Source organism: Indicator indicator, chromosome 7, assembly GCF_027791375.1.
Source record: "Indicator indicator isolate 239-I01 chromosome 7, UM_Iind_1.1, whole genome shotgun sequence".
NCBI classification, from domain to species: Eukaryota; Metazoa; Chordata; class Aves; order Piciformes; family Indicatoridae; genus Indicator; species Indicator indicator.
Window position 1 is genome coordinate 13,492,374 of NC_072016.1, and position 25,915 is coordinate 13,518,288.

The following is a 25,915-nucleotide window of genomic DNA, read 5'->3' on the forward strand; positions in this document are numbered from 1 at the left end:
GATAATTAATCTGCTATAATTTGTTGGTAATTGTAGTATGGTCACTTCTCTGCTCAAATTCCGTATTCTCAAGGTGGACAAGTTTGGTCTCTGACTAGATGGTTTTCTCTTGTGCTATACTCAGAGATGTACACAATCCATGTCATAAGAGAGCTGCTGGCTAAAGTGCAGCGTAGTTGATTCTTCTCCAGCCTTGCTGTGACTTGATAAAAATGAGCAGCATAAACTTCCCACTTTAAATTTTCAGAAATTATGCTTAGGTGAAGATGCTAAGGTTTTTCCTTACTTGTCTACTTGACAACTCAGCCATGTTCTCCTTGCCTAATCACCAGTCTTCCAGCCATTCTGTGCAGTGGCACCTAGGATTATTTTAAGGCTGCTTCCATCCCTCTTTTTGCCTTGACTGAATGCCTCCGCTGAAGAGCAGTAGTCTAGGACTGTCAGGTGTGCAGGAGAATGGTAAATATGGATAAGTACCACATGGCATGGTTTTGCTCTGAGGGAGTTACTCTATTCTATGCATATTAAGTCCTCAATTTAGTTTTTTAATCCTGCAGGTACATTCTTTCAGACTCTGGGAAAAGATCCATTTGTTGTAGACACATCCTTTCTTTTCTTGATTTTGTTTTGGTTTTCCCCTCCCACTCTCCTTCGTGCTCTGGACAATGCAACCTTACATATTCAGAAGAGAGTACAAAGCAATAACCAGGTTTATAATCATTCCCAAACTGTCTCCTTTTGCCTTGTTAGTTGTTATTCTGGAGTTGCATGAACCTTCTTCATTAGGTAGATGTACTTATATTTCTGTCAAGGATCCTAGCAATTTCAGTCACTGACTACTTGTGAGCAAGCTTGTTGGTATGCAGAAACCTAGAGGTGTCTTAGTGTTCAAGCAACAGAAACAACTGTCATCTTATGTGCAAATGTCTTTTTTCAGAATGGAGTCTTTCTATATTTTTTTTATTCTAAAATGTATAAACTTAGGAATTAATTTGCATATTTATTTGTCATGGAGAGCATGGATGGATAAGATAAGGCGATCAGACCACTAGAGCTGGTTTGTTGGGGTTTTTAGTTTTGGTTTGGTGTTTCTTGGTGGTGGTGGCTGTGGTTTCTTTTCATTCTGGGAAACAGAGGTACTACACTGAAGTCACTTGCCTTGAGGTGGAAGTGAGCTTGCTTTAGCCTCCTTCTTAACTAGACAGGTGTGGTGAATAAGCTGCCATCACTTAAGAATACAAATTGAGTGTGATGATAGAATTTTTTCTTTAAAGAGGAAAAAAATTGGTGGAAATAAGACCTATGTTGTGTCTTTACTGGATTACCAGGAGAACAATTTAAATCTGGGTACATGAATATACTTCCAAGAAAATAATCTTCCTCAGAATTACATATTCCCAAAAATCTTGCAGAATTTAAAAGCTGCAGTGAATAGTCCTGTCTGTATTCCCTGTAGCAGCACTGGAGATTGCCATACAGACTAATAAACCAAAATATGTTTTTGGGTTATTCTGACATTTTGAAATCCTCTTTTTCTTCAAGTATTTCATCATCAATGTAAATAGTGTCCTTTCAGCCTGAACAGAATTTCATTCTTCTAAATAAGTACAAGTGAGATTTTCATTCTCCCACTGAGTTCACAGGACAATCATGGTGAATTAGAAGAGATTAAAAACTATTCCAGTTACCCTAATAAGCAGTGAAATGAAAACAGTAGGGTGGTTGTCTGTGAAACCAGAGTCCTAAAGCTGTGTTTTCAGTAAAAGAAAAGGGTTGCTAAATGCATGCTCTATTCTTTTGTTAGCAATCAGTTCCAGCAAATGTTCTGGTTCTGCCACATGAAGACAGTATACTAAAATCCTAAACTGGTTTTAAACAAACAAACAAAACCCACAAACCAATAATGACAACAAAAACCCAGAACAACAAAACCACACACAAAAAAACCCCAAAAAAACTAAACAAATCCTTCCTTGATTCTTCAACTACTCTAGGGAGAAAAAAAATCATTTCAATATATCCACATCTGTGACTAACACCTAGGTTTCTGAAATGGCTGTCTGTTCCCTGAAATGCTGAGCTTCTTGCCTTTGTAATCTTTTGTTTCCTGAAGGAGGGTCATTTGTTTTCAGTAGTCATTGAACTCTATGGCAGACTCTATTAGAAGTTTTCTTAGAGAAAGGTTGGGGGGGGGGGGGGGGGGGGTTTAAATGTTTTCAGCTTTTTTCTTCTTTTGGAAAACAGATTTTATTCCTCAGGCTTCTGAAACATAGCAGTTTCTGCCTCTATCTCCTGACAACTGCAAAAATAAAGCCACACCATTCCTTACATGAAAAAGTTACAACTGATGTGTCTTTTTCATGTTCCCTTTCATTTCTCTGTGCCAGAGTTTTACCAAATACCTAAAAATGTTTGATATTTGGGTATTTTTAAAGAAGGCAAAACTTGAATCTGAGAGTTTGTTCATTTACTGCAAAGGCACAAAAATTGTGAAGCCCCAACTAATGTGATTTCTATCTTCTAGGCTGAATAGAAAACACCTCAGAAGATTTACAGCGCTGCTCTTTCAATATTTTTCTATAACAGATAAGGCTGATTGCACCAAATAGAGCTTTTAGAATAGTATCTCTAACATCTCTTCATGCATTTCTTGTTCCTTAGAGAAAGTGCAATACCAGTCCCATCCGGTTGAAGATCAACCTTGTCTACTCTGGAGAACAGACAATTTTTCTTGCCTGTCAGTATTTCTCCAGTGGACAGTATTTTTCTGATATTCCAACAGTGCTTCTTAATGTTGTGTGCTTTAACTACTAGTAAGCATTACTAAAAATACTTGCTTGCTTGTGTCTGGCTATTGCAATGTATCTTGTGAGGGTTTTCCTAGTCATTTTTATAGTTTTGCATGCCATAAATAAATATTTTTCACTTCAAGTTTGAGTGGGGATCTTTTTATTTCACTAACCAATTTCATTCCAATCAGGTATCTCATTTCTAATGCTTTTAAATGTTTCTTTGTGATCCAAATGCTATGGCCTTTACGTGGGAAGGGCTAGTGGTAACCTGACATTTACACATTTATTTTGTTGGTTATTCATAACCAGTCAAGCATGAGAGAAGTGAAAAGCCATATAGCTAGAGAATGACACTTGAATGCTGGGGAAATAACACTTTAATAGAAGAAAAGTTACCAATTCCCAAAATAGTAGTTAAGAATAATGAGAATCTTGCTTGCTTTGGCTGTTTAAAATATGCCAGCATTATGTTCATAAAATGCAGCACATTGACATAGTCTGAACACTTTGCTGAAAGTCTGGGTTTACAATTCTGGTGCCAACAATGAAATAAAAGATCTTTGCAGCACTAAACGAAAAACATCACTTTTTTCAACAAGTGAGATTTAAAATGCAATCTTTTTGGCATAAATCAAAATGTCACCAGTATATAGCTATAGGCAATAATCACTTGTGGCTTTTTCATACTTTGTTAAAATTTCTGTGCTGTGAAAAACATTCTCTTCCTTTACAAACTGAGTTATTTCAGTTATGAAAAGGTCTGGTTTGGAAAATGAAAGAAAAAATTCCAGGAAGAGGCACTGAATTATAGTTTTGTTTGCTCTGTGGTGCAGTTTCACTGGTGATAAGATATTCATATTTTTTATCAGTATTAATATTAATTCCTTTAAATCGAGGCTCTTGCCAGCCTGATCTACTGTGAGGTGTCCCTGCCCATGGCAGGGGGGGTGGAACTAGATGATCCTTGTGGTCCCTTCCAACCCTGACTGATTCTATGATCCTAAGTTGAGACCTTATGGAGGCTCTACAGATGTCTTGATCTTGCTTTGCTAAGATGTGTGAATAGGTAGTTAAGAAGCAATGTGTGCTAGAAGCAGTTTGACTAAAAAAAATTAATCATCTTTTTCAGCACTTTAGTTTTTTTTTTTCTCAGTCATTGAGTGGGGATTTTTGAAGTTGTAGAAAACAGTAATAGCCACGAGTCAGAGACTTGCATGATAAAAATCAGAACAAAACAACCAAACCTGATGCCTACATAAGAGTTTTACACTTGAGTTTCTCAAAATATAGTGGAATGTCAATGTGTGTTGCATTACATACCTTTATTTAAGGTTTGAGGCTTACATAAAAATTGCCTTATAACCTGAGAATGAGAAGTGTATTTTTTTTCTCCTTTGGAAACTATTTTAACCAGACTGCATGTTATTTTCATCACAGGTGTAAATGTGTGATGAAACATGTCTTACCATGTACCTTAACTATATCAAATAACTTTTACAAGATGTTAGAAGGACAAGTTTTCCAACAGGTCTGAACTCTCAGTCTTCAGATGAAGTCTTCCACAATTCTCCCTTTATGGTATAGGAAGGTGAACTTTTGAATCAGTAGTACATTAGGAGAATGAACCTCAGGTATTTGTTTCAGGAATAAAATTAATCTTTTGATCAGAGTGGGAGAGACTTGAATTACAGTAAGAGACAATAGGAATGCAGTTAGATTATTGGTGTCACAGGAGGAGAAATAGCATGTGAGTACCAGCTAACAATATCAATATAATCTTTCTGTAGGATAGTTGCTAGAGACAGGGTATACATTAATGTAAATTACTTTAATTAAAACTTGAATTAATTAAAATTTAATAATGTACATTATTAAAATAAGTAATTCCTGACTAAGGTTAATTTGGTCATCCTGTAGATGGCAGTGATTCTCATGTCTGCTAAGGTTTGCTTTTTCCTACATCTTTTTTCCTCTGAAAAAGAATTTATTCCTGGTGCCTTTTCCTCCTCTATTTTGTAATCTGTCACTGTCACTTTCTTACTATAACCTTTTGCTGCTGTTTTTGGGGCTTATTCTTACTTTCCTCCCGTGCTTAAATTTCTTTCTGTCATTTCTTTCTTCTTCTGAAGAGTCTGAGCTCTTCCCAATGTGATAAGAAATGCCTTTCAGGTTTCTGCTATACAACAAACTTCAGTCTCCTATTTATTGAGAAATTCTTCTTTCTTTGCTAGCCATTCATAACCTTCTACAGAAGTGAAAGGTGATTTGTATAGACAATAAAGGAGGTTCAGCTTTCTGTGCTGCAGCTTTTAGAACCTATAGGGACATAAGCTTCAAGAGAAGGAGATTCTCTTACAGAGAGACATGTGGCAGTAGTGTCTACTTATTTCAAAAGATCCCAAAACATTCTTAATATTCTGTGCAGTCTGTGGAATTTCTCCTTTGATTTCTTTCCATGCATATCAACTGGGCAGAGTGAATTTGAAGATGTGTCTGCTTCTTTCATTGCAAAGTGTCTGTGAGCAAAGATGTTTAGAGCACGTGAGAACCAGGATGCTGCAGAGGGGGCAGTGTATTACTGCTCAGGGATAGTAATCACTTAACAGTATGAAGCTGTCTCTTGAATGTTCTCTGTAGACTAATTAATTCTTTCGACTGTCTCTTTCCTTCCTGCTGTGTAATTGTGTACCAGACAGTTCAAGGGTTTACTTTTCTAGATACAACAAAGGAACACACTGACAAAAGAATTTTGCACATCAGGATGCTGTTGATAACAAAATTTGAGAATGATGCCTGCCTTCAAATCTGTCTGTGCGGGAGTTACTGATTTTTGCCACAATGGAGGATAGGAGAATAAAAGCAGCCAATTAATTTTTAAGTGTGTCACAGATAGGAAGAACATAACCTTTTAATTCAAAAGGTGTGTTTGGTGGTACATGTTGTTATCTGGTTCACCTTCAGGGAATATTTAAACAGTATGAGCCCAAAATATTGTGGTCCTTGAGAAGGTCTTCTGGTAAATATTAAACTACCAACAAAATATCAGCTACAGAAATTAATGTGGTTCTTTTTCTCCTCCCCATCTATAGCAGGGAAGCTATTTCTGTTTCTTGATTTTGATGAAAGTTTTTGCAGTAGTCTGTTTTTAATGACATCATTTATCGTAAAGTCCAAATAGTGCCTCACTGAAAGGTGTATTATGCCAGGATCATGAAAACTTGACTGCAGTAAATTACAGCGCTGGGAATGTTTTGTCAAATGTAATGATGTGCTACTGTTGTGTGTGAGTCTCTAGATTTTTACAAACATTGATTGGGATATAAAAGTGTCTGTAAAAACAACAGAGCAGTTCAGAGGCTTTAATTTTTTGTCTCCTGTGCTCCAGTTTTTTCGTTGGTTTTCTTTTTTCTTTTTTTTTTTTTTTTTTTCCCCCAGAGTTGATCTTGAGTTTCTCCTGGTAGTTCTTTTTTCTAACATGGCCTAAAATTGACACTTAGAGATCATTAGGGATGCATATGCACTGAAAGCATGCTGGTACTGTGTTTTAAAATAATTGAATGGCTCCAGAGGTTTCTGCCTACAGTGAATTTTTTACTGTTCCTCTAGTAGATGAATGTCCATCTGATTTAAAGAGCCACTAGTAGTGATAAGCTCTTCTATTAATGGAGTTTAATCTGCAAGTAATATTGATGTCAGGTTCTTATAGTCACAAAAAAAAAACAACCAACCAACCAAAAAACTAAAACAAAACAAAAGCCCAACATGTAAAACATGGATTCTTTGAAGAACAGTAAGTTTCCATTGTCACATTAAGGTAGTATGCCAGATATCAAAAGTGAAATTGATAGCCAGAAAACCAAGTGCTGTTACTGCAAATTGAGCACCCAGTGCTTCAAAACAGAAAAGAGTACTTGGACTTCAAATAAACCTGTCATTAATTCTGTCTATATTGTTAACATCTTTCACAGAACAAGAAATGTTGATCAAATCTTCTAAGGTAAGACTTGTAGTGCAACTGTCAGGGTAAACTAGGATTTGAAGGTGGGAATTGTTTTGTTGGTGATTGTTTGGATTTTTGTTTTTAAAGCCTGAGTAATGTCCCTATAGTTGTCATCTTCAGCTTTCTAAAGAGAATCCTTCCTGAATGAGAAAGGGCTTCCAAACAGCTCACTTCTGAAACACTTGCTGAAATCTCACTTGATTTACACTTCTGTTATGCAATTATGAAACTGCTGCTTCATCTACTACAAGTGGCTAACTGTGTAATACTTTTTCAATAAGTACTGTTAGTTAAATAGTGGCAAGGGCAATAAATGCCTTTTCTTAATGCTCCAATATATTAGAGTTTACTTTTTCATTGCATCAGTAAACATTTTTGGTTTATGATAACTTTTAATAACTCTCTGCATCCGCACTCTTTTCCAGTGGATCTCTCTAAAATTCCTGTTGTCCTGGTATGGTAAACCCCTGAAAGACTATGAACTCTGGGCATTATGTCACGAGTGCTTATGTACTCTGCAGACTTGCATAGATTATCCAGGTATAGTCAATAAATAATCTTACAGTCTCAAATCGTCTTAGCTTAAAATGTTTATTTATGTTCACTGTATTAATGGTGGGGTTTTTTTAGTCTGTTGGTGCAAAATAGCTTGCCTGTGATCTTTTTGTACAGAAAAAAAAATTGGCAATGTTTCTAACTTCACTGTCTTAAATTGGGACTTAGATTTTGTTTTGGTTTGTTTCTTAGTTGGGAAATTTCTTCTATATAGGGAAGAATTTCTGCTTTTTCTCTTTGTTCAGAGTTTCAATGGCTTTTGCAGGGGAAAAACGTCTTTATAACCTCAAGCAGTGAAACAAGTATTGGGTTCAGATGTTTTGGGGACGGAGATACTCCTGTGACTTTTAAGAAAAGCAACTGAGACTTGTATCTTGAAAGCAGGAGAAAAGTTTTACATATATGTAAACATAAAACTTCCTCTCTTTCCTGGATTTCTTTGTGACAAATGATTCCTGACATATTTTTTACAATACAGGGTTTTGTCAGTTTAGGGCCACCAGGGTGTTATCATGACATTACTCCTTCCACATTTCCTATGCTTCAGTTTACAGAAGAATTATCAGAAGTCAACTTCTGAGAGAGGAATAGGGAACTGTTCTTTGATAGAATTGGAATATGTGTGACACTTGAAGACCTAAATTTCCATAGTTATTCTAAATGTTGGTTTACACTTGTATTAATAATAATTATAGCTGTTATGTCCCTGTTATGAAAAACTGAGCAGAGGTTCCCACCATTAGTACCTTGCTTTTTCTTCATTTTTAAAAAGTTTGCTTTTGGGGGTTTGGGCTAAGATGAGTTTGAAGTCTGTAACTAAATATAAACAATTGGATAGTAAGATCCAGAAAACTTTCTGAATCTCTTTGGTTTTCATCTTCAGCTATTCTATTTTTTATGATATAAAACTGTTAAAAAGGAAAATGGCCACAAAAGTTACCCTTAAAATAAAGTTTTTACTGTACCTTGCAACAGAAGGATTATTGCAGCCTCATAGCATAGTTCCTAATATTTTTGAAGGTTTTACATACCTGCACATAATGACTCAGATTCTAATTTAATATGCCTAGCTGGCCTCTGTTATTATGTGTACCCAGAATGTGTAAATATTCAAAATACTAAAGACTGATTTGTGATCTGAATGTGAAGTAGCCTGTTAACATAATGATACAAACCACTAAATGAGAGGCACCTCATTTAAAATTCCATATTTGACAAATAAAGGTGCCTTGAAGTTAAATGTTGTTTTCAGATTTAGAATGTTTCTGCCAGAGGATTCTCTGCTCATTCTGAGAGTGTTTGTACATTGTGGGATGACTTCCAATGGTGTTGCTAATTCAGTACTCACACACATGCAAAGTTATCTTAGTGCTTCTTTTGAATAATATTAACTTATTAAAGGTGAAATTGATATGCTATAAGGCTTTTGCTAAAATACCCTTTGTGTTAGTGATAGAGTAACATTGGTGGCTGTTGAGTTACAGTAAAATATCTGAAAGTAGAACAAGGTGCATTATTTATGCTAAAATGAATTATTTATTATTTAGTTAGTTAGCCTTTTTCTCCAAATTCTTCCTTGATTACACTTTTTTTTCATTATCCTAAGCAAGAATTATCTGGGTAAGAAAACATACCCTAGAATTAGCCTCCTCATATATATTTTTGTTTTCATTCAATCCTGCAACAAAAGTTGTTTGTACCTTCCATCAAGACTTCACTTATTTTCTCTCCTCTTATCAGAGGATGTTGCTTACATGTTGCCTTTAGAGAACTCAGGTGAGAATTCTCTGTTGTGCTGAAATCACTGGGATCCTGTTTGCTGTGGCAGACTCAGGGCTGGAGGTGTTAACTTTTGAGAGGCAGAGATAGTGAGCACAAGGTGTTCTCAGGGGAGCTGTTCAGGATAGCTTTGTTTTTCCATCTTAAATGTTAGGGTAGTAGACAAGCCTTCATTTACATTAAGCATAGTGAACAATTTAATGGCTTTGGGTGTGTTTTGTACAGGCAACTACAAAAGCAGAGGCATTATGACCTTTTTTAATTTTACTTTTTCTCTTACACATCCTCAACTTACTAGTTAATAAAAAACAGTTGCTTTACTTTTAGACCTCTTCAATATTTACAATCATATAATCATAGAATCAACCATGTTGGAAGAGACCTCCAAGATCATCCAGTCCAACCAATCACTCAGCCCTATCCAATCAACTAGACCATGGCACTAAGTGCCTCGTTTTGTTAAATAATTAGTGTTTTAACCTCATTTAACTTAACATAAGAATCTATTTTCCTATTACTCTGTTCTTAATAAGAAAAAAGTATATTTGGTAGCCTAAAAAGACAGGACTATGTTGCTAGCCAGCTGGCTTATACTGAAACATGTTATGATTGCAGTGTGCTTTGACGATACCAAACAGATAGACACAGTTCTACCACAGGGTTTTCATCATTGAATTTATGTAACGTGATCTCGTGACCTTACTGTTAGGTTCCTGAAGACCTCAGATCATTTAAAACAGGTTTAGAAGTCAGTTATTTCTTCCCTAACTGTAGAAAATTTCAAGGCCTTGTAAATGGCACTCTATGTAACACTTCAGAAGGAGAATGTGTGTGATTATAGCTGCTTGTGCAAAATTGGACTCCGGTTTGGATCACACCTAGAGAAGTTCTGGATCTGACCACATCTCAACTGTCTCCAGATAATGACCCTGTATTTTGATGGGGCTGGAGAAAGGAAGAGAGGTGAAATGCTTAAGATAAATTGACTAATTTTTATTGTGAAAAGACTAGAGTACATCTAGCTGTCACTTATTCTGGTATTCTGAGTCCTTTTATTGTGATCCCATTTTATTTTATGTTTTTGTCTTTGTTCTCTAGGATTTCTTTTAGTGACTATGCACTCACTGTCTCTTTATTGGATATTGTCTGTTCTAGACGTGTTATTTAAAGCTTTTTTTTTTTTTTTGGTAGTTGCTGGCTCTGCAAATTACTTTAAAAATAATTTAAACTATTTTTATTAGTATCAATCAAGAACAGATATTTATTATGCCGTGTGGCTTTGTGGCTTATTTTGCAGTGGTCTTATGTTTGAACTCTGTGTTAATTGACTGCCATGGAAGTATCCTCTTTACTGCTCCAAAAGCTGAAGGTAAACTAATACATTATGTGCTCTGCTCTTATTTCTTTCGGAGGGGAGTGGAGAAGAAAACAAATATCTTACCTTTTGTTTCTGGTTTCTTTTCTCATTTAGAATCTTGTGATATATTTTATTTAGCTCCTGAAATTGAAGAGGATGATGTGGTTACTGAGAAGGTAATGTGGTAGGTTATGTAGGCTGCTAAATGTCTTATCAAAGGACAGGTGTACCCTTCTGCTACTGCTTCAAGGATTCTGATAATATTTCTCATTTCTCCCAGTACTTCTTGGTTATCTGTGAGGGTTTTATATATTTATCTCCTACAAAATTAGTTGCTTCAAAAAAATAATTTTGCTTTCCAACATTTTTAGAGCAACTGCCATAAAAATGTTGTTCAGTATTTTTCTATAAAGCTTAATTATTTTCAGTGTGTTAGCAGTAAGATGGACTTTGAAATCATGTTTTTGTTATTTTGGAAGTCACACTAAGATCAGTATTTTTGACTGTCTAGGCTAAAGTCCAAACATTAATCTCATTGGGAAGACTGAGGAAAAATATCACTATCAGCGTATTTTCACTCTGGTAACATTATGAATTATGTCTCATACCAATATAGGCTTTTTGAGCTTTTTACTATAGTTATAAGCCATAAGGAGCTCCCAGACCACACATGATAAAAATGTTAATAAATAGCAGGTGAATATTTGCCTCTGTTGCATCTGAATTACAAACTGTAGCACAGCCCTCTTAAGAGGAAAACAAAATTTATGGTGCTTTTCCATGATGTAACAAGAAAAATGGTCTGCTATTATATACCTTGTGCTTCATGAGTTGTTTACAATTAGTCATAGTAGTCATGAATCAGGGAAAAAAAAAATCACTAAAAATCTACTGAAGACAGATTTTCTTTCTGTAAATTATCTGTAACTTAAACTGAAGCTTAAACTAACCCTTGGAATACAACAGAGCAGTTTTACCAGACCCTAGAAGTTAATAATCCTAAACTCTCTATGCTTTATGCTTTTTCTTTAGAAAATCTGAAGTAATCTTTTTTTTTTTCTGTGGGGTTTTTGTGGGTTTTTTTCTTTTATGGTTTGGTTTTCAGTTTTGTTTCTCTTTGTTTTTTGGGGGAGAGGAAGGGATTGTTTGGTTGGTTATTGTTTTTTCATATTATATATAGAATAAGATGACCTGGGTCTTTTTGGTTTTTCCTGATATCTTTCTACTTGTTATAATCACTGAGTTAGAATTATGGTGGGAGAATCAGGACTATGTAGTGTCAGTCATGACAGCAGTACTATATCAGTACTATATCAGTAAAAGAAACTGTTTTGAAGGAGATACTGGATTGGATGACAGATTTTTTCCTGAATAAATAAGCTTAACTTAAAATTGTGATCCCATTGAACTCTTGGAATCCTGAGCATAAGAGGGAAGAAAACTTTACAGTGGAGCTGCTTTCTCTGATTTCAAATATTTTTATACCTACTAGCAGGTTTTGTTCAACAGTTCAAATGCTTCACAGGTTACTTTCTTTATAGAAGACTTCCTTGTTATACTGTGATCATTGCTGTTCATTTTGCTCCAAGGGCTGCTAGAAAACACTGTTTTATACGACCACATTATTTAGTACTGTGCTTAGGTTTCTGTCCTTTGAGCTTTTTTAGTGTCTTTCAGAAGCAGCATGAAGAAGCATGATGCTGTAACTTTGTCCAAATTGCCTTTGTAGTACATGTTAACACACGTAAGCTAAACGTCGAGCCTGGCTCTGTCTGAAAATTGTAATTCTCAAGTAAGGCAGCTTGTGAAGATCACATACTTTTCAAGGTCACTCATCATGGCAGCTTCAATTGGTCTAGCCACAGGTAGCACAATGTCTGCTAAAATAAATACACAATGCCTTGTTCTTCAGATAGGTGTGATTCTCTCTGTCAAGTATGACTCATACCGACTGGCTTGTAATTGTTGTGTGCCATGCATTTGCTAAATTATCCTGACCTTTTTTAAGTAAATTGCAGCTGGCCAGGTTTTATGGTAGAACTCTTAAGGCTTGCAGCCATCTGAGTTTTGGGAGAAAGAAATTCTTCAAAATGGTTCATAAAACCACTTTTTTTTCTTTTTTCCCTGAATAATTTTCCGAGACAAATGCTAAGACAAATTATGTCTGTTGCTCCAACAGTAGAAAATTAGCTACTGTTATTGGCCCTGCATGCATAACAGCTAGTTTTTTAAATGGATTGAGATTTTCATCAGCATTTTCAAAAGCTAAATGTGTTTTGTACTTCAGAGGCTCTGTTGTTGTTTGGTTGGTTTTTTTTTTTGGGGGGGGGAGGGTGGGGGAAGGGAGTGAGAGGAGTTTCTGGATAATTTGCTGGAATTGCCTTTGAAGTGGAAGGTGGTTGTGTGGGGTTTTTTGTCTGTTAATGTATTTTCTGTCTCTTACACTATATCAATAGGTCTGCATTTATGGTGTTGCTGCAGTTCTGTGGATGGCTGCAAAATATAGTGTTCCACCAAGTCACAAACTAGCATTGCCAAGAAAATTGAAAAAGCTTCTTCTGGATATGGCAAAAAGAAACCCTGAAGAAAGACCTTCTCTAGCTGATGCAATTAAGGTTACTAGATTGAAGCAATTTTATGTGAAATCCTGTTGTCTAACGTCTCATTGTAGTGCTCTGAACATCAAAATATTACTTTATTTTTGGTAATAGACTGATACCTAATTAAATCATAACCAGTCACTTTGGGATTTGCTTTTAAAGTTACCTCTCTAGGGACAGAAATGGGTGTGGTTTTAATTTACCTTGAATTTGTCAATAAGGTATTTGGGATAGGTTCATAAGACTTTCTAAACTTAGATTACTTCTAATTGACTGTTTATCTTGACTTTGTCCTTGTCCAGGAATACCTTGCCTAATTGAATTTTTTTTTTCCCCCCAGACGTGCAATGGTTATTTACTTGAACAAGGTATAAACAGCAAAAATATTTTGGCATTGTTGAATAAATCTGTCTTCAAGGTAAGAGTGCTACCTTTTTTAATGCTCATCATGTTTTCAATTAAACTGTATTCAGGTAGTACTTTGTTCCTTGCAAGTATAGTTAGATTTGTTATCCTTTTGTATTTATTTTCAAGTAGCTTTCCAGTATTGCTTTTTCCTGGTTTTTACTGTTGGAGTGGTAACTCCACAGAGTGCCCTGACTACACAGTCTTCTGGCTGAAGAAGCAGTGACCTCATTTTGTAATCACTCTATCACCTCTTCTATGAGAACAGAAGGCATTAATATGTAATTGTTGTATTCTGTTTGTTTCAAGTATATTTATTATGCATGCAGCTAATAAATTCAGTTTGGACTTCAATTTTTGTTGTTAGGCTGTTAAAGAAAAAGTAACCTCACCTCAAGATCATGTTGCTTTTGAATTTAAAAATGAAAGACATGAAATGGACCCTTCAGAGTCAAGTCTAGGTAAGCAAAGAGAATCTATCATGTTTACTTTTTTTTCAGATCAGTTCTCTGTGTAAGATTTTCCTCAGTCTTGTATGCAATTCTATTTTTTTCTACCTAAATTGTTATTTACCTTGTGTTTATATTTTACACATTGTTCATCTTTTTAACTTTGTTTTTGTTTTTAGGATTTGTTCCTATTACCAGTGAAAGTAAACTTGTAGCAGTTAAAGGACCTGTACCATGCCAGATTTCTCTAAACTGTGAGAAAACTACATTGCCTGTTGCATTTACCTCTCCTGCAACTCACTTTAAGCCTATTATTCTGCAACAAAATGCTAATATAACAAAGTTAGTATATCCTGAAGCACAGTAAGTTAAACTTGAAAATTCATTGTTAAATCTACTGTAATTATCCTCATTTTTTTTTTTCTTTATTCTATTTCAGAGAGGGCCATACACCAGCTTCTGAGCAATTCGAGAAAGAAACAAGAAAAGAAAAACAAGTGGACCACAACCAATCAGGATATATAGAAGACTGTAAAAGCCATGGTACTGAGAACACATATGTTGTTGAAACTGCACCTGAAATATCTGAGTGTGATTTACAAGTTCCAAGCCACTCATTCCAGAGATGTTTGGAAGACCAAAAGTCAGACGATGCAATTACTTCTATAGTTAGGTTACCATCACCATCAGACACCTTACATACTCTACAGGGAAAGAGCACGTTGTCTGAAGTTCCATCCAGATCCTTAGCTTGTCCTACATCTCCTAATTTCCTTCATATAAATAACATCATTCTCAAACAGGACTCAGAGAAAAGAGTTTTGACATTTGTACCAGTACATTTAGCTGTATCAGAGCAAATACCAAACAGACCTCTTCGTTCCAGAATTGCTTACGATTGCTGTCATCGCTTGCCAGTGCTGCTTTCAAGTACTGTCACAAACTATAAAATGAGTGCACAAGCAGATAATGGTGGCTCCTTTTGCCAAATGCAAAGCTGTGAGACTACTAATGCACAGAACAAGCCTGATAAAAGGAACCCAGGTATTCAAACCAGCTGCCAAGAAATTGAGTGTGCTGCTAGTATAGGCAGTGTTTTCACTGAACAAGAACACACGTCATGTACCTCGGTGAATCAAGACAATTATCATCTCTTTGATGCTGAAGTCCTGCCCCAGCAGAACAGAACAAGTGATGCTTCACTACAAGAAGTGGTTCATCTCATACAAGAAGAGTTTGCATTTGATGGCTATCTGGAGAATGGAGTTGAAGTTTTTGATATGGGTAAGTACCTTTTCTTCTGTATATTCTTACCATTTATGTATAAGAATATTGTTGCTACTTGTTTTCTCTTTGTTTATTTGTTTTTTCAAACAAGGTAACTTCATTTTAAACTTAAAGGAAGTCAAGTTTGGTATGTTCTCTGATACAATTTGTGAGAAGTTTTGTGACCTCTACTGGGATGAAAAATTACTGGAGAATCTCTATCAGGTAGTAAATGGAGAAAGACCTTCACATTTATGGTAGGTATTTTTCAACTTTTTCCTTGTTGTAGTAATGCTTTTTTCCCCACTTCCTAGAAGCAGGGAAGGGTATGCACTTCTCTTCAGATATCCTTACTCATTTCTTGCCAACTATTAATTTCCTAGTCAACTAGATACTTCATGGCTTGTCTTAGAGGAAGTAGGACTTCATGGCTTAGCAGAAAACATTTTCTGTTAAGCTTATCTGTTAACTCCATTTTAGGATAGCTGGATAATGGAAACTTAATTCTCATCAATATTGTTTTTGACCATTAATGGAAATCTTCATAGTCTTGTTAGAGACTGCTTAGTCAGAAGTTAAATATATTATTCTTATTATTCAGTTTGCTTATTCTATTTGAATTAACTTCTTACATATCCTTTCATTCTGTTCACACCTAAGAACAAGGAAATTAATTTAGCTTTGACAGAAGTTTTACTTAACTGGCGTATTATAACTCAGTGTTCCTCTTGGCAGTCTTTGGGAAGTAGCCTGCTAAGAAAACATCAGGTTAATTTCTCATTTTTACTATTTCATCCTCAATGACGTATCTAAATAAACAACAACTTAAAATATTTTTATTCTATTGCAGCCTCCAAATGTTTCATACTTACAAAACCAATTTATTGAAGTAATCAATTTAAATGTGGAATTTATACATGGGGGGTTTGTCTGTTGTGATCTGGAGCTACAGAGTGGAAGTTTTGACAAAAAAGCTTGGTAGATACGGTGTGGAAAAACTTCAGTTTTAAAAGATGTATAATCCTTACAGCAAGATTCAGAGAGAACAGACTACAACCTGTAGATATCAGACCCTGACATGCTGGCTGGCCTATTTGGGCTGGGATTTTAAAGTAGCCATTGAAAACTGGTTGGAGATTAGGCTTTTAATTCTCCAGAGCTGAATCTTATGGTAGGAGAAACTTGAGCTGTTGCAGCTGGATTACTGCTGTATATGAAGAGGCCATCCTCTGTATGAACTTCTGTTACAAACTGGGTTTTGAAAGTGGGTGTGAAAAGGAAGTCATTGTTTATTACCCAGTATGAAAACACAGGTGTAGATTTTGGGTGACATACAAGAATTGCCTCAGAATACCTCTGGGACATTGCTTACTTAGTATCCTTTAGACAAAGAATATAGCATTTTTAAGCTGTTACCCTCTTTGACTGAAAATGAGGGATGACTTAGGGTCAGGCTGTTCCCCCAGGGTTTGAATCCTGATTGAAAAACCCACTACATCAATTTGCAATTTACACTGCTAAATTATTCCTGGAGTTATCCCTTCTGTTTATATGTGTTGTGATACCTTTGTTGGAATTTTGTCAAATACTGTGAAGGAAAATCTGTGTGGTTTGGTGCTTTAATGTCCATTTGAACTTTGGGGTTTTTTTTTCTTGTAAAATAGCAACTGAAATTGAACATACAAACTTCAGGAGATACATAAATGATATGGCACCCTTCATATACATGGTAGTTTGCAAGAAAGATCTGGAGCACATGGCCTATGAGGAGCATCTGAGGGAGCTGGGATTGTTCAGTCTGGAGAAGAAGAGGCTGAAGGGAGACCTCATTGCTGTCTACAACTACCTGAAGGGACCTTGGATCAAGAAAGGGGCCAGCTTCTTCTCCTTGGTGGCAAGCAACAGGACTAGAGGAAATGGTTTCAAGCTGCACCAGGGCAGGTTCAGGCTGGATGCTAGGAAACAATTCTTCACAGAGAGGGTTATCAAACATTGGACTGGTTTGCCCAGGGCAGTGGTGGAGTCACTGTCCCTCAAGGTGTTTAAGCAGTGTGTGGACCTGGCACTGAGGGACATGGTTTAATATTGCCCCTTCAGTGTTGGGTCAAAGGTTGGACTGGATGATCTTTGAGGTCTCTTCTAACTGGATATTTTCTGTGATTCTGGGAAATACTAATTTTTCCCAATCTTGTATTTTCAGCCTAACTGAGGCAGATGATTCAAAGACTGGCAATGTATTGCAAGATCTGAAGAAATCTGATAACTCTTTACCAAGCAGTGAACAGACAGAGGGTGAGAAGGAACTTCATGTTTCTAGATCTGTGTTTGCTAGGGATCTTCAGTGTCATAAATGTTGAGAGATTAGAACTTTGAGTGTGTATTCAGGAAAACACTCACCTTATCACTGAGCAACACTGTCAGTGAATCTGGACATTATAAATGCCCTGAGGACCTGTTGTCTTTTATATGAAGCTTACCTACAACCAAATGTCATTGAGTAGGATGCCTGTTTCATTTACTTTTATTTTCACAGATTTCTCTGTTGCAAAACTCCCAAATTCCTAACTGCTACCTGTGATTTCCTTGTGTTCATCCAATAGATGTTCTGGTGGCACGCTTCTAAAGTAGAGAGAGGGAAGAGGGACAGCCAGGCTAAGACAGCTCCATACAACATAGCAAGCTTAGCTAGGCTGAGAAAAGAGGTTTAGAAAATTCTTCCTTAAGTGTTACTGAAAAAGTTGAGATTTGATTGAAGAATGACTGTACAAACAGATCTGGTTCTTCTTTGTTCACTTATCTGAATTAAAACAAAACTAAGCAGTAAAAATAAATATCTATTAACATTTTTTAAAAAAAAAGTATGTTTTCAATAAAAATTATTTACAAATGCTGGGGAAGGAAACTGTACAGAAATCTAGAAACTTGATTGCTCTTTAATTCTAAATGGGCATTTTTAACTGTTGATTAAAAGGATTTTTCACAAACAGTTAAAATAGAATAGTCTTCATCTCTCCTACAAATTCAACCACTTCCATATTCTATTCACTGAAATGCCTTTTTAAAGGTGGATAGCAAAATGAACATTGGGACAAATGATTTGTTAATCAAGACAGTTTTGCCTTTTGATCACAAACTTGGTTACAGGATATTATTTCAGGGCAGTCAGTGAGATTATATTAGTGATTGTTATTTGGACTACTTCAGTGTGGGTTTGGCATACTTTTGTGTGGCGTGTCTGGCTGCTATTTCTTCTTCCCCAGCAAGCTGCCCTGACTGCAGACTGCCCCACTTTGTTTTGAGTAGTAGTTCTTAAACATTTCTATCTATCCAATGGAAGTGTTTAGAACAATCATTATTTTGCTTTCTTATACCCAATAGTGACTTATTGACACTCTTTCACTTTCTCTGCTTGAACTTTGCAAAGAAAAATTAAAAAGTTTCAAATCATCAAAACTTTGTAACTGAAGATTTACAAAATGTTCCCTCTTTCAGTACCTCAACTCAAACCTGAGCTGGGTCTGCTAATTACCCTTATAAGAAAACCATTACCCTTTCTAGGATTGATATATTCACAGGCAGCTTATATTTGGTTGCTGTAGTATTAGTATCTCTCCTTTTTTTTTTTTTTCCCCAAGATGATTCAGCCAAGTTCCAACATTTAAGCTTAGTTAATTCTCTCTTTTGAGCACAATTAAACTGCATGTTCATTAAAAAATGCTTCATACCCTTACATTGTTAACTTCTGTGGCAAAACATAAATTTTTAAGTTTGCACTTGGTTGCTGTCATTATGTTACAATTTTTCATTTTGGCTTGGAATGATTGGAGATGGAGAGCCAGACCTTCCCATGGGGTATGTGATTTCTTTGAGCTAGCACTTTAGGACCATTTGACTCCAAGGTGACACATAAAAGCCCTGGAGTGTTGCTCAGTGAAAAGAGAGACTTCTGGCAGGCATAAAAGCTTCTGTCAGCATCCTACCAACCTTTGACTATTGCCTCAGTCCCTTAAGGTTGGTTGTAGCTGCTATAAATGCAAAGAAGTCCCGTTGTAGCTAAAGGGAATGAGTCCTGTAGGAGCAGAAAGTTTTAACATCTATGTCCCCTTTGGCTTATCAAGTATTCTTGCCCTGGATGTATGGAATAAAAGCTTCAAAACTTATGTATGGAAAAAAAACTCAAGAGCTAAGCTTTTTACTAATGTGTGCATGAATCTGGCATACTTACCTTTTGTGTTAAAGCTTTGTCTTGTAACTGTGTTTCATATGTGTAGTGTTTTAAATTCAGCAAAGGATGAATTGCAGCACATGACCATTCTTTCTTTCCCCTCCGTACATCCCCTTCAGGAAAAGGGGAAGCAATCTTTGATGTGAAGGCTGAGCCTATGAGAAATGCATCATTAGCTGAAATGGATTTTGATGAGTCACCTTTGGATGACTTCAAAAAGGACCTGAAGCTGCAAAATACTATCCTTGTAGAGAAAGGGGAGCAATGTTTACAAAGCAACAGCTGTTGTATCAGTCCAGGCTTGGCAGAAGAAAATACAGAGCCAGAGCAAGAGACTATGATAAAGATACCTGGAAGCAGCTACCTTATGTCTCCCAATCTACCTGACTTTCGTGGCTGTAGTCCTGGTTGGAGCAGTGCATTTTATGGGGCTGAATGTTTTGATTCAGAAGTTCATAGTTACACAAAAAACCTTGGAAAGCAGAAATCAAGTGAGTCACAAAATATAGATGCTAAAAAAGTGGTGAGTATATTGATTTAAAATCATTAAAATACCTCTTTACTTGCTGATTAAAAGTACTATAATATTTGTTTATAGTGAGTTGAACCCCCCTTGTTTTAAATACTGTTTTTAAACCCTCAAAATTTGTGATGTCTTGTCAGTAAACCAGGCTAAGGATCATATTCCAAAATAAAAGAGCACTGACATGAGATTTATAACCACTGACCTACAACTCATCTTCTCTTCCTGAAGTTGGCTGGAAAAGTACTGTCTGCCATGTACACCAACACCATAGTGGTAATATTATAGAAAAAAAGCAAAGAATGACTATGACTGGTGTCTATCACAGGGTCTCAAGAGGTCCACCCTGTCATTCTTTGACACCTTTTCTTTGGTCACCATGCATTCCCTGACAGCTTCTCACTGTTTGCCAGCAGAATGGCAGTTATTTGCACATAAATTTATGCTTCAAGAACAGACTGGAATTTGTTTTGTTTTGTTTCAAGTAAGCAGAGTCACTCTATCGTTACTTTGTTCCCTAGCCTAAGAAATGTTCTGTAGAAAAGTACCCTGACAAAAATACTTCTGAGAAAGCAGAACAATTGCATGTATAGGTTCATTTAAAATACTTATATTCTAGACCCACTTAAGTGGAAGGTGTTGTGGAATAGACTGGGAGTTTGCTACTGACTTCATTGCCACTCACCTGAAGTTTTTTAGGGGACAAACCCCTTCTGTCCACCACATTCCAAATGTCATAAAATCGCTACTCTTTTGGATTTCCTTTCTGTGTTCATCTCTTAATTAACATAGTTTCACTTTGGTTAATGAAGCAAACCCAAAACTTTAAGTAAAAGCAAGCATGTTGCAATTCAGAGTCTGGATAACAGCTTTTCTGTGCTTTCACTCTTCTCACTGTGAGGCCTGTGCAGCAGTAAGTCTTATAAAAATCCACAGGCCTTTTGTGACTTCTGCTGCTAATGAACTATGTTGTTAAAACTTTTGAGCTTTTCTGAAGAAGTGACAAGTTTTTCTCAGACTCAGATTAATTTCTAGTAAGTCCATCCCATTAAAGCTAACCTATTTACCAATCTGTTGTTTGATATGTTAACTTTGAGCTGTGTGTTTTCTGATCATTCTGCTGTGGGAGTCCTGTCTGCTGCATTCAGTGAACTTACTCCATTTAAAATGCTGTTTCATGTAACTGGGTCACTGGCAGTTAGCTTAGGACCCAAGTGCAAAAGCCACCACTTTTATAAAACACAACACACATCATGTTTGCTGCTTCATAATAAATCAGAAGCTGAACCAAAGCTGGATGGCTCATTTCCACTGGTTGGTAAAATATGAAACCTTTGATATGCAAACAATTAAAAATGTTCACATTAAATTTTATATTGTTCTGAGAAATCTTTCATTTCTATCTGTTGCTTGTTGTTACATAATTTCCCAGAAAATTAATTTATTTTTCTATTACATAAATAACACATAAATAATATTACATAATAATACATAAATATAAAACATGTAAGCTGAACTTCAGAATTGGTATGTTATGTACAGAGCAGCTCTCGTCTGCCTTCTGACCTGGTTGTATAACATAATAAAATTATACTGGTTTGGAAAACATTGCTTTCAGTCAAACATTCAGTTCTTGCTGCAGATACAGGTCAGCTGCCTAATAGAACACTTCTGGGGTCTGCACTGATTTCAGTTTGAATTCTGGATGACTTCTGAGCATACTTTTCAAAATGCTCTTGCAAATAATGAGATATAAGTGTAATTATAACTAAAAGCATATTTATATAAACAGATTCAGACAAACTTCAGTGTGGTGTCATCATAACACAAACCAGCTCTAGTTCTTAAGCTGTAGAACTGGGGCAGAACTAATTTTTTTTCTGGGGCTGGGTGATGCATGTTCTAACTTGCAAGCAAGCACAGGTGTGAGAGGTAGTTTTTCCTGGTTGATGTCATATTCTTCTCTGTTTGGATGCTCTTTTTTTTTTTTTTCCCTCATATGAAATAATTCCCTTCTAAAACTTCAGTTTCCTACTAGGATCTTTGTTCACCGTTCTGATCAGAATCCCTTTTCTCTTTAAATAGGAACTAGAACAATTGCTAACTATGGAGACAAAAAATTACAGGAAGACCATAAAGTTTTACCAGAAACTATTGCAGAAAGAAAGAAGCAGCAAAGGTAAGATTACAACAACTTGCCGGTAGTGAAATGGGTGCTCTAGTTATTTTAAGATTTAAGGGGGTTTATTGGTTGGGGTTTTTTCTATACATCAGAATCATTGATGTTGCTACATGGTATGTTTCAAATCTAAAGGTCTTGAAACTAAATCTATGTTGCCCAAACTGAGAGGACAGCTACAGGAGATGAAATCAAAAGTTCAGTTTCTTGAACTGGTGAAGAAATATGTGCAGGCAAGTCAGACTTTATTTTGCTTGTTTTATTTGTCATTTCATTGCTGCATCAGTGTAGTTGGCTGCTCAAGTCGGTACCTGAAATCTGAAATGTGTTTTGTGTTGAAGTGCAAAATCAAGCAGGCCCTAAATTATTAAAATAAAATTAATTGCTGCTAGTATTATCTTTGTTGGTGACATGGACAGTGGCATTGAGTGCACCCTCAGCAAGTTTGCTGATGACACCGAGCTGTGTGGTGGAGCAGACATGCTGGAGGGAAGGAATGCCATCCAGAGGGACCGTGACAGGCTGGAGAGGTGGGCACAAGTCAACCTCATGAGGTTCAACAAGACCAAGTGCAGGGTCCTGCATCTGGGTCAAGGCAATCCCAAGCACAAATACAGGCTGGGCAGTGAGTGGCTGGAGAGCAGCCCTGAGAAGAGGGACTTGGGGGTGCTAGTGGATGAGAAGCTCAACATGAGCTGTCAATGTGCACTTGCAGCCCAGAAAGCCAACCAGATCCTGGGATGCATCAAGGGAAGTGTGGCCAGCAGGTCAAGGGAGGTGATTCTCCCCCTCTACTCAGCTCTGGTGAGACCCCACCTGGAGTACTGCATCCAGTTCTGGAGCCCCTATTACAAGAGGGATCTGGACATGCTGGAACGTGTCCAGAGAAGGGCCACCAGGATGATCAGAGGGCTGGAGCACCTCTCCTATGAGGACAGACTGAAAGAGTTGGGGCTGTTCAGTCTGGAGAAAAGAAGGCTCCGAGGGAGCTGGGGAGGGACTTTTTAGGATATCAGGTAGTGATAGGACAGGGGCCATGGAATGAAGCTGGAAGTGGGGAGATTCAGGCTGGAGGTGATGAAGAAGTTCTTCACCATGAGAATGATGAGACCCTGGAATGGGTTGTCCAGGGAGGTGGTTGAGGCCCCATCCCTGAAGGTGTTTAAGGCCAGGCTGGATGAGGCTCTGGCCAGCCTGATCTAGTGTGAGGTGTCGCTGCCCATGGCAGGGGGGTTGGAACTAGAGGATCCTTGTGGTCCCTTCCAACCCTGACTGATTCTATGATCCTAAAAAGTCAAAAAAGCAGTCACATGAAATAGGATTTGGCTGAAGTTGATTTGGCTGTATTTTGTGTGGATTTTCCTTTTTATTTTCCTACATTTTGTTTTCTGGTGGCTTGAACAGATCATGTATGCAGAGCAGTGGGGTGTGGAGTCCTGTGTGCTGCCTGCAGTCATTCACGATGGGAGAACTGAAACTGCGGATGTGGCACCTGTGGACAAGTCGTCATTGCTACTATACTATAACACAGACAAACACCAATGTAATAATGAAAATGGAACAAGAGTTCTGCAGGCTGGTACACCACTTGGTTTAATGGCTCATTTATATTCTAGGTATAGTATATTTTGCACATCTTGAATTGGGAGTGGGTTGAGGCATAGCTTCTAATTCACAAAAAATATTTGCCGTGATAAATCCTATTTATTGAACATGGCATAAATTCCCCTCTCTTGTATTAAGTTTAATGTTGTTTCTGTGAATACTTATTTACAGAAAATGGGCATGGAAATGGCAGAGGACCATTTGATAAGAAATAATCAAAACTCAAATCATTTTATAATGAATAAAACATTAATAACTTTAAGCTTTTTTTATCCTTTACTTATTTGAGGCTTTGCTCTGATAGTTGCCATGGAATCAAGGCTTTATGTTACTACCAGCAGTATAGCAATTCTTCAGAACACATAATTTGACAATTCTTATTATTATGGGCTGGATGTGAAAATATCTAGGTTCTGTTTTAGATATTATTTTCTCAGACCTTGGGACAGATCAATATAGAGGCTTATCTCAGGGCATGATGGGGACAAAGATGTCCTTTAATCCTCAATAATGGTGCGAGCAGTGTTTTAGGTTCCTGAGCCATAATAGCATGAAGGATGGAAACTGCCTGAGAGTCTCCACCAGACTGGTTGGAGCAGCTTCCTTCTAGCTACTTCTCCCAGCTCATCCCAACTCTGAGACCTAGTTTCTTATCCTGAGTGCTGCTTTTCCCGGTAGTCAATGTTTTGCACAAAGTAAACAAATTATTTTGGAATCACAGTTTCCATATTCATCAAACCCAAACTTTAATGGATAGCCATGAGCCATCAGGAGACGTGACAACTGACCTGTGTTAAGACCTTGAGAGTGTGTGTGTATGTAAAGAAAAAGTAAGACACACTTATTTTTAGTATGTTCTCTTGTTAAAGCAACTACTGCTCTAATAAGAATTACAGAAAATATTTTCTCACTTGAAGTATATGTTTTTTATGCTGTTGTTATAACAAATACCCAGCGCTACAGGCTGGGGACAGAGTGGCTGGAGAACGGCCAGACAGAAAGGGACCTGGGGTACTGGTTGATAGTGGGCTGAACATGAGCCAGCAGTGTGCCCAGGTGGCCAGGAAGGCCAATGGCATCCTGGGCTGTATCAGGAATAGTGTGGCCAGCAGGACAAGGGAGGTTATTATTCCCCTGTACTCAGCCCTGGTCAGGCCACACCTTGAGTATTGTGTCCAGTTCTGGGCTCCTCAATTCAAGAGAGATGTTGAGGTACTGGAACGTGTCCAGAGAAGGGCAACGAAGGTGGTGAGGGGTCTGGAACACAAACCCTGTAAGGAGAGGCTGAGGGAGCTGGGGGTGTTTAGCCTGGAGAAGAGGAGGCTCAGGGGTGACCTCATTGCTGTCTACAACTAGGTTGTAGCCAGGTGGGGGTTGGTCTCTTCTCCCAGGCAACCAGCAGCAGAACAAGAGGACACAGTCTCAAGTTGTGCCAGAGGTATAGGCTGGATGTTAGGAGGAAGTTCTTCACAGAGAGGGTGGTTGTCCATTGGAATGGGCTGCCCGGGGAGGTGGTGGAGTCGCCATCGCTGGAGACGTTCAAGAGGAGACTGGATGAGGCACTTAGTGCCATGGTCTGGTTGATTGCTTAGGGCTCAGTGATCGGTTGGACTGGAAGATCTTGGAGGTCTCTTCCAACCTGGTTGATTCTATGAACACCATTTAGAACATGAAGTGAGATGATAGAAAAAAAGAAAATTAGGTATGTCCTTCCCTACCATTTAGAATATGATTTTTTATAATAATAGAAATGTCAAAGTGATTCTTTACAAAATTACAAGTAGATAAGCTTTTTTTTTTTTTTAATAAAGTATGCTTTCAGTGTTGGCAATTGCGGTATTTGTTTTGTAAAAACAAAAATAAATCCAGGTTTTACGTAGAGATAATGTAGGAGAATATAAAATCCCTGCTAATTCTTGATCTTTCAAGGTTTTTTTTTTTCTGTTGCTGTACTCTTCTAATGTGAGCAGAAAGTGTGTTCTGGCTTGTCTGAAATTTTTCTTGTGCTTCACAGAAATGCGTTTTTAGAAGGCTACGTACAGCAATTTCTCTACACTTTTCGCTATTTCTGCACACAAGAAGAATTTTTGCAGTTTCTTCTTGATAGAATCAGCAGCACTTTATCCAGGTACAGTAATTTCCCCTGAAAAATACTATCAAAGCACAATTGACTCTTCCCC

At 37.1% G+C, this 25,915-nt stretch overlaps 1 protein-coding gene across 1 annotated transcript in view; it reads left to right on the forward strand.

Annotated features, from left to right (window-relative positions):
* The window catches only part of KNDC1 (kinase non-catalytic C-lobe domain containing 1), a 56,155-nt gene that overhangs the window by 23,752 nt on the left and 6,488 nt on the right, over positions 1 to 25,915 (forward strand). The window contains exons 7-21 of the mRNA XM_054382483.1: positions 7,218 to 7,332; positions 10,424 to 10,495; positions 10,598 to 10,659; positions 12,940 to 13,098; positions 13,424 to 13,501; positions 13,856 to 13,949; positions 14,117 to 14,279; positions 14,377 to 15,221; positions 15,316 to 15,460; positions 17,404 to 17,495; positions 19,548 to 19,951; positions 22,037 to 22,130; positions 22,266 to 22,363; positions 23,535 to 23,746; positions 25,750 to 25,863. Of these exons, the coding sequence (XP_054238458.1) occupies positions 7,218 to 7,332; positions 10,424 to 10,495; positions 10,598 to 10,659; positions 12,940 to 13,098; positions 13,424 to 13,501; positions 13,856 to 13,949; positions 14,117 to 14,279; positions 14,377 to 15,221; positions 15,316 to 15,460; positions 17,404 to 17,495; positions 19,548 to 19,951; positions 22,037 to 22,130; positions 22,266 to 22,363; positions 23,535 to 23,746; positions 25,750 to 25,863 (2,747 nt within the window). The remainder of the gene's footprint in view (positions 1 to 7,217; positions 7,333 to 10,423; positions 10,496 to 10,597; positions 10,660 to 12,939; positions 13,099 to 13,423; positions 13,502 to 13,855; positions 13,950 to 14,116; positions 14,280 to 14,376; positions 15,222 to 15,315; positions 15,461 to 17,403; positions 17,496 to 19,547; positions 19,952 to 22,036; positions 22,131 to 22,265; positions 22,364 to 23,534; positions 23,747 to 25,749; positions 25,864 to 25,915) is intronic.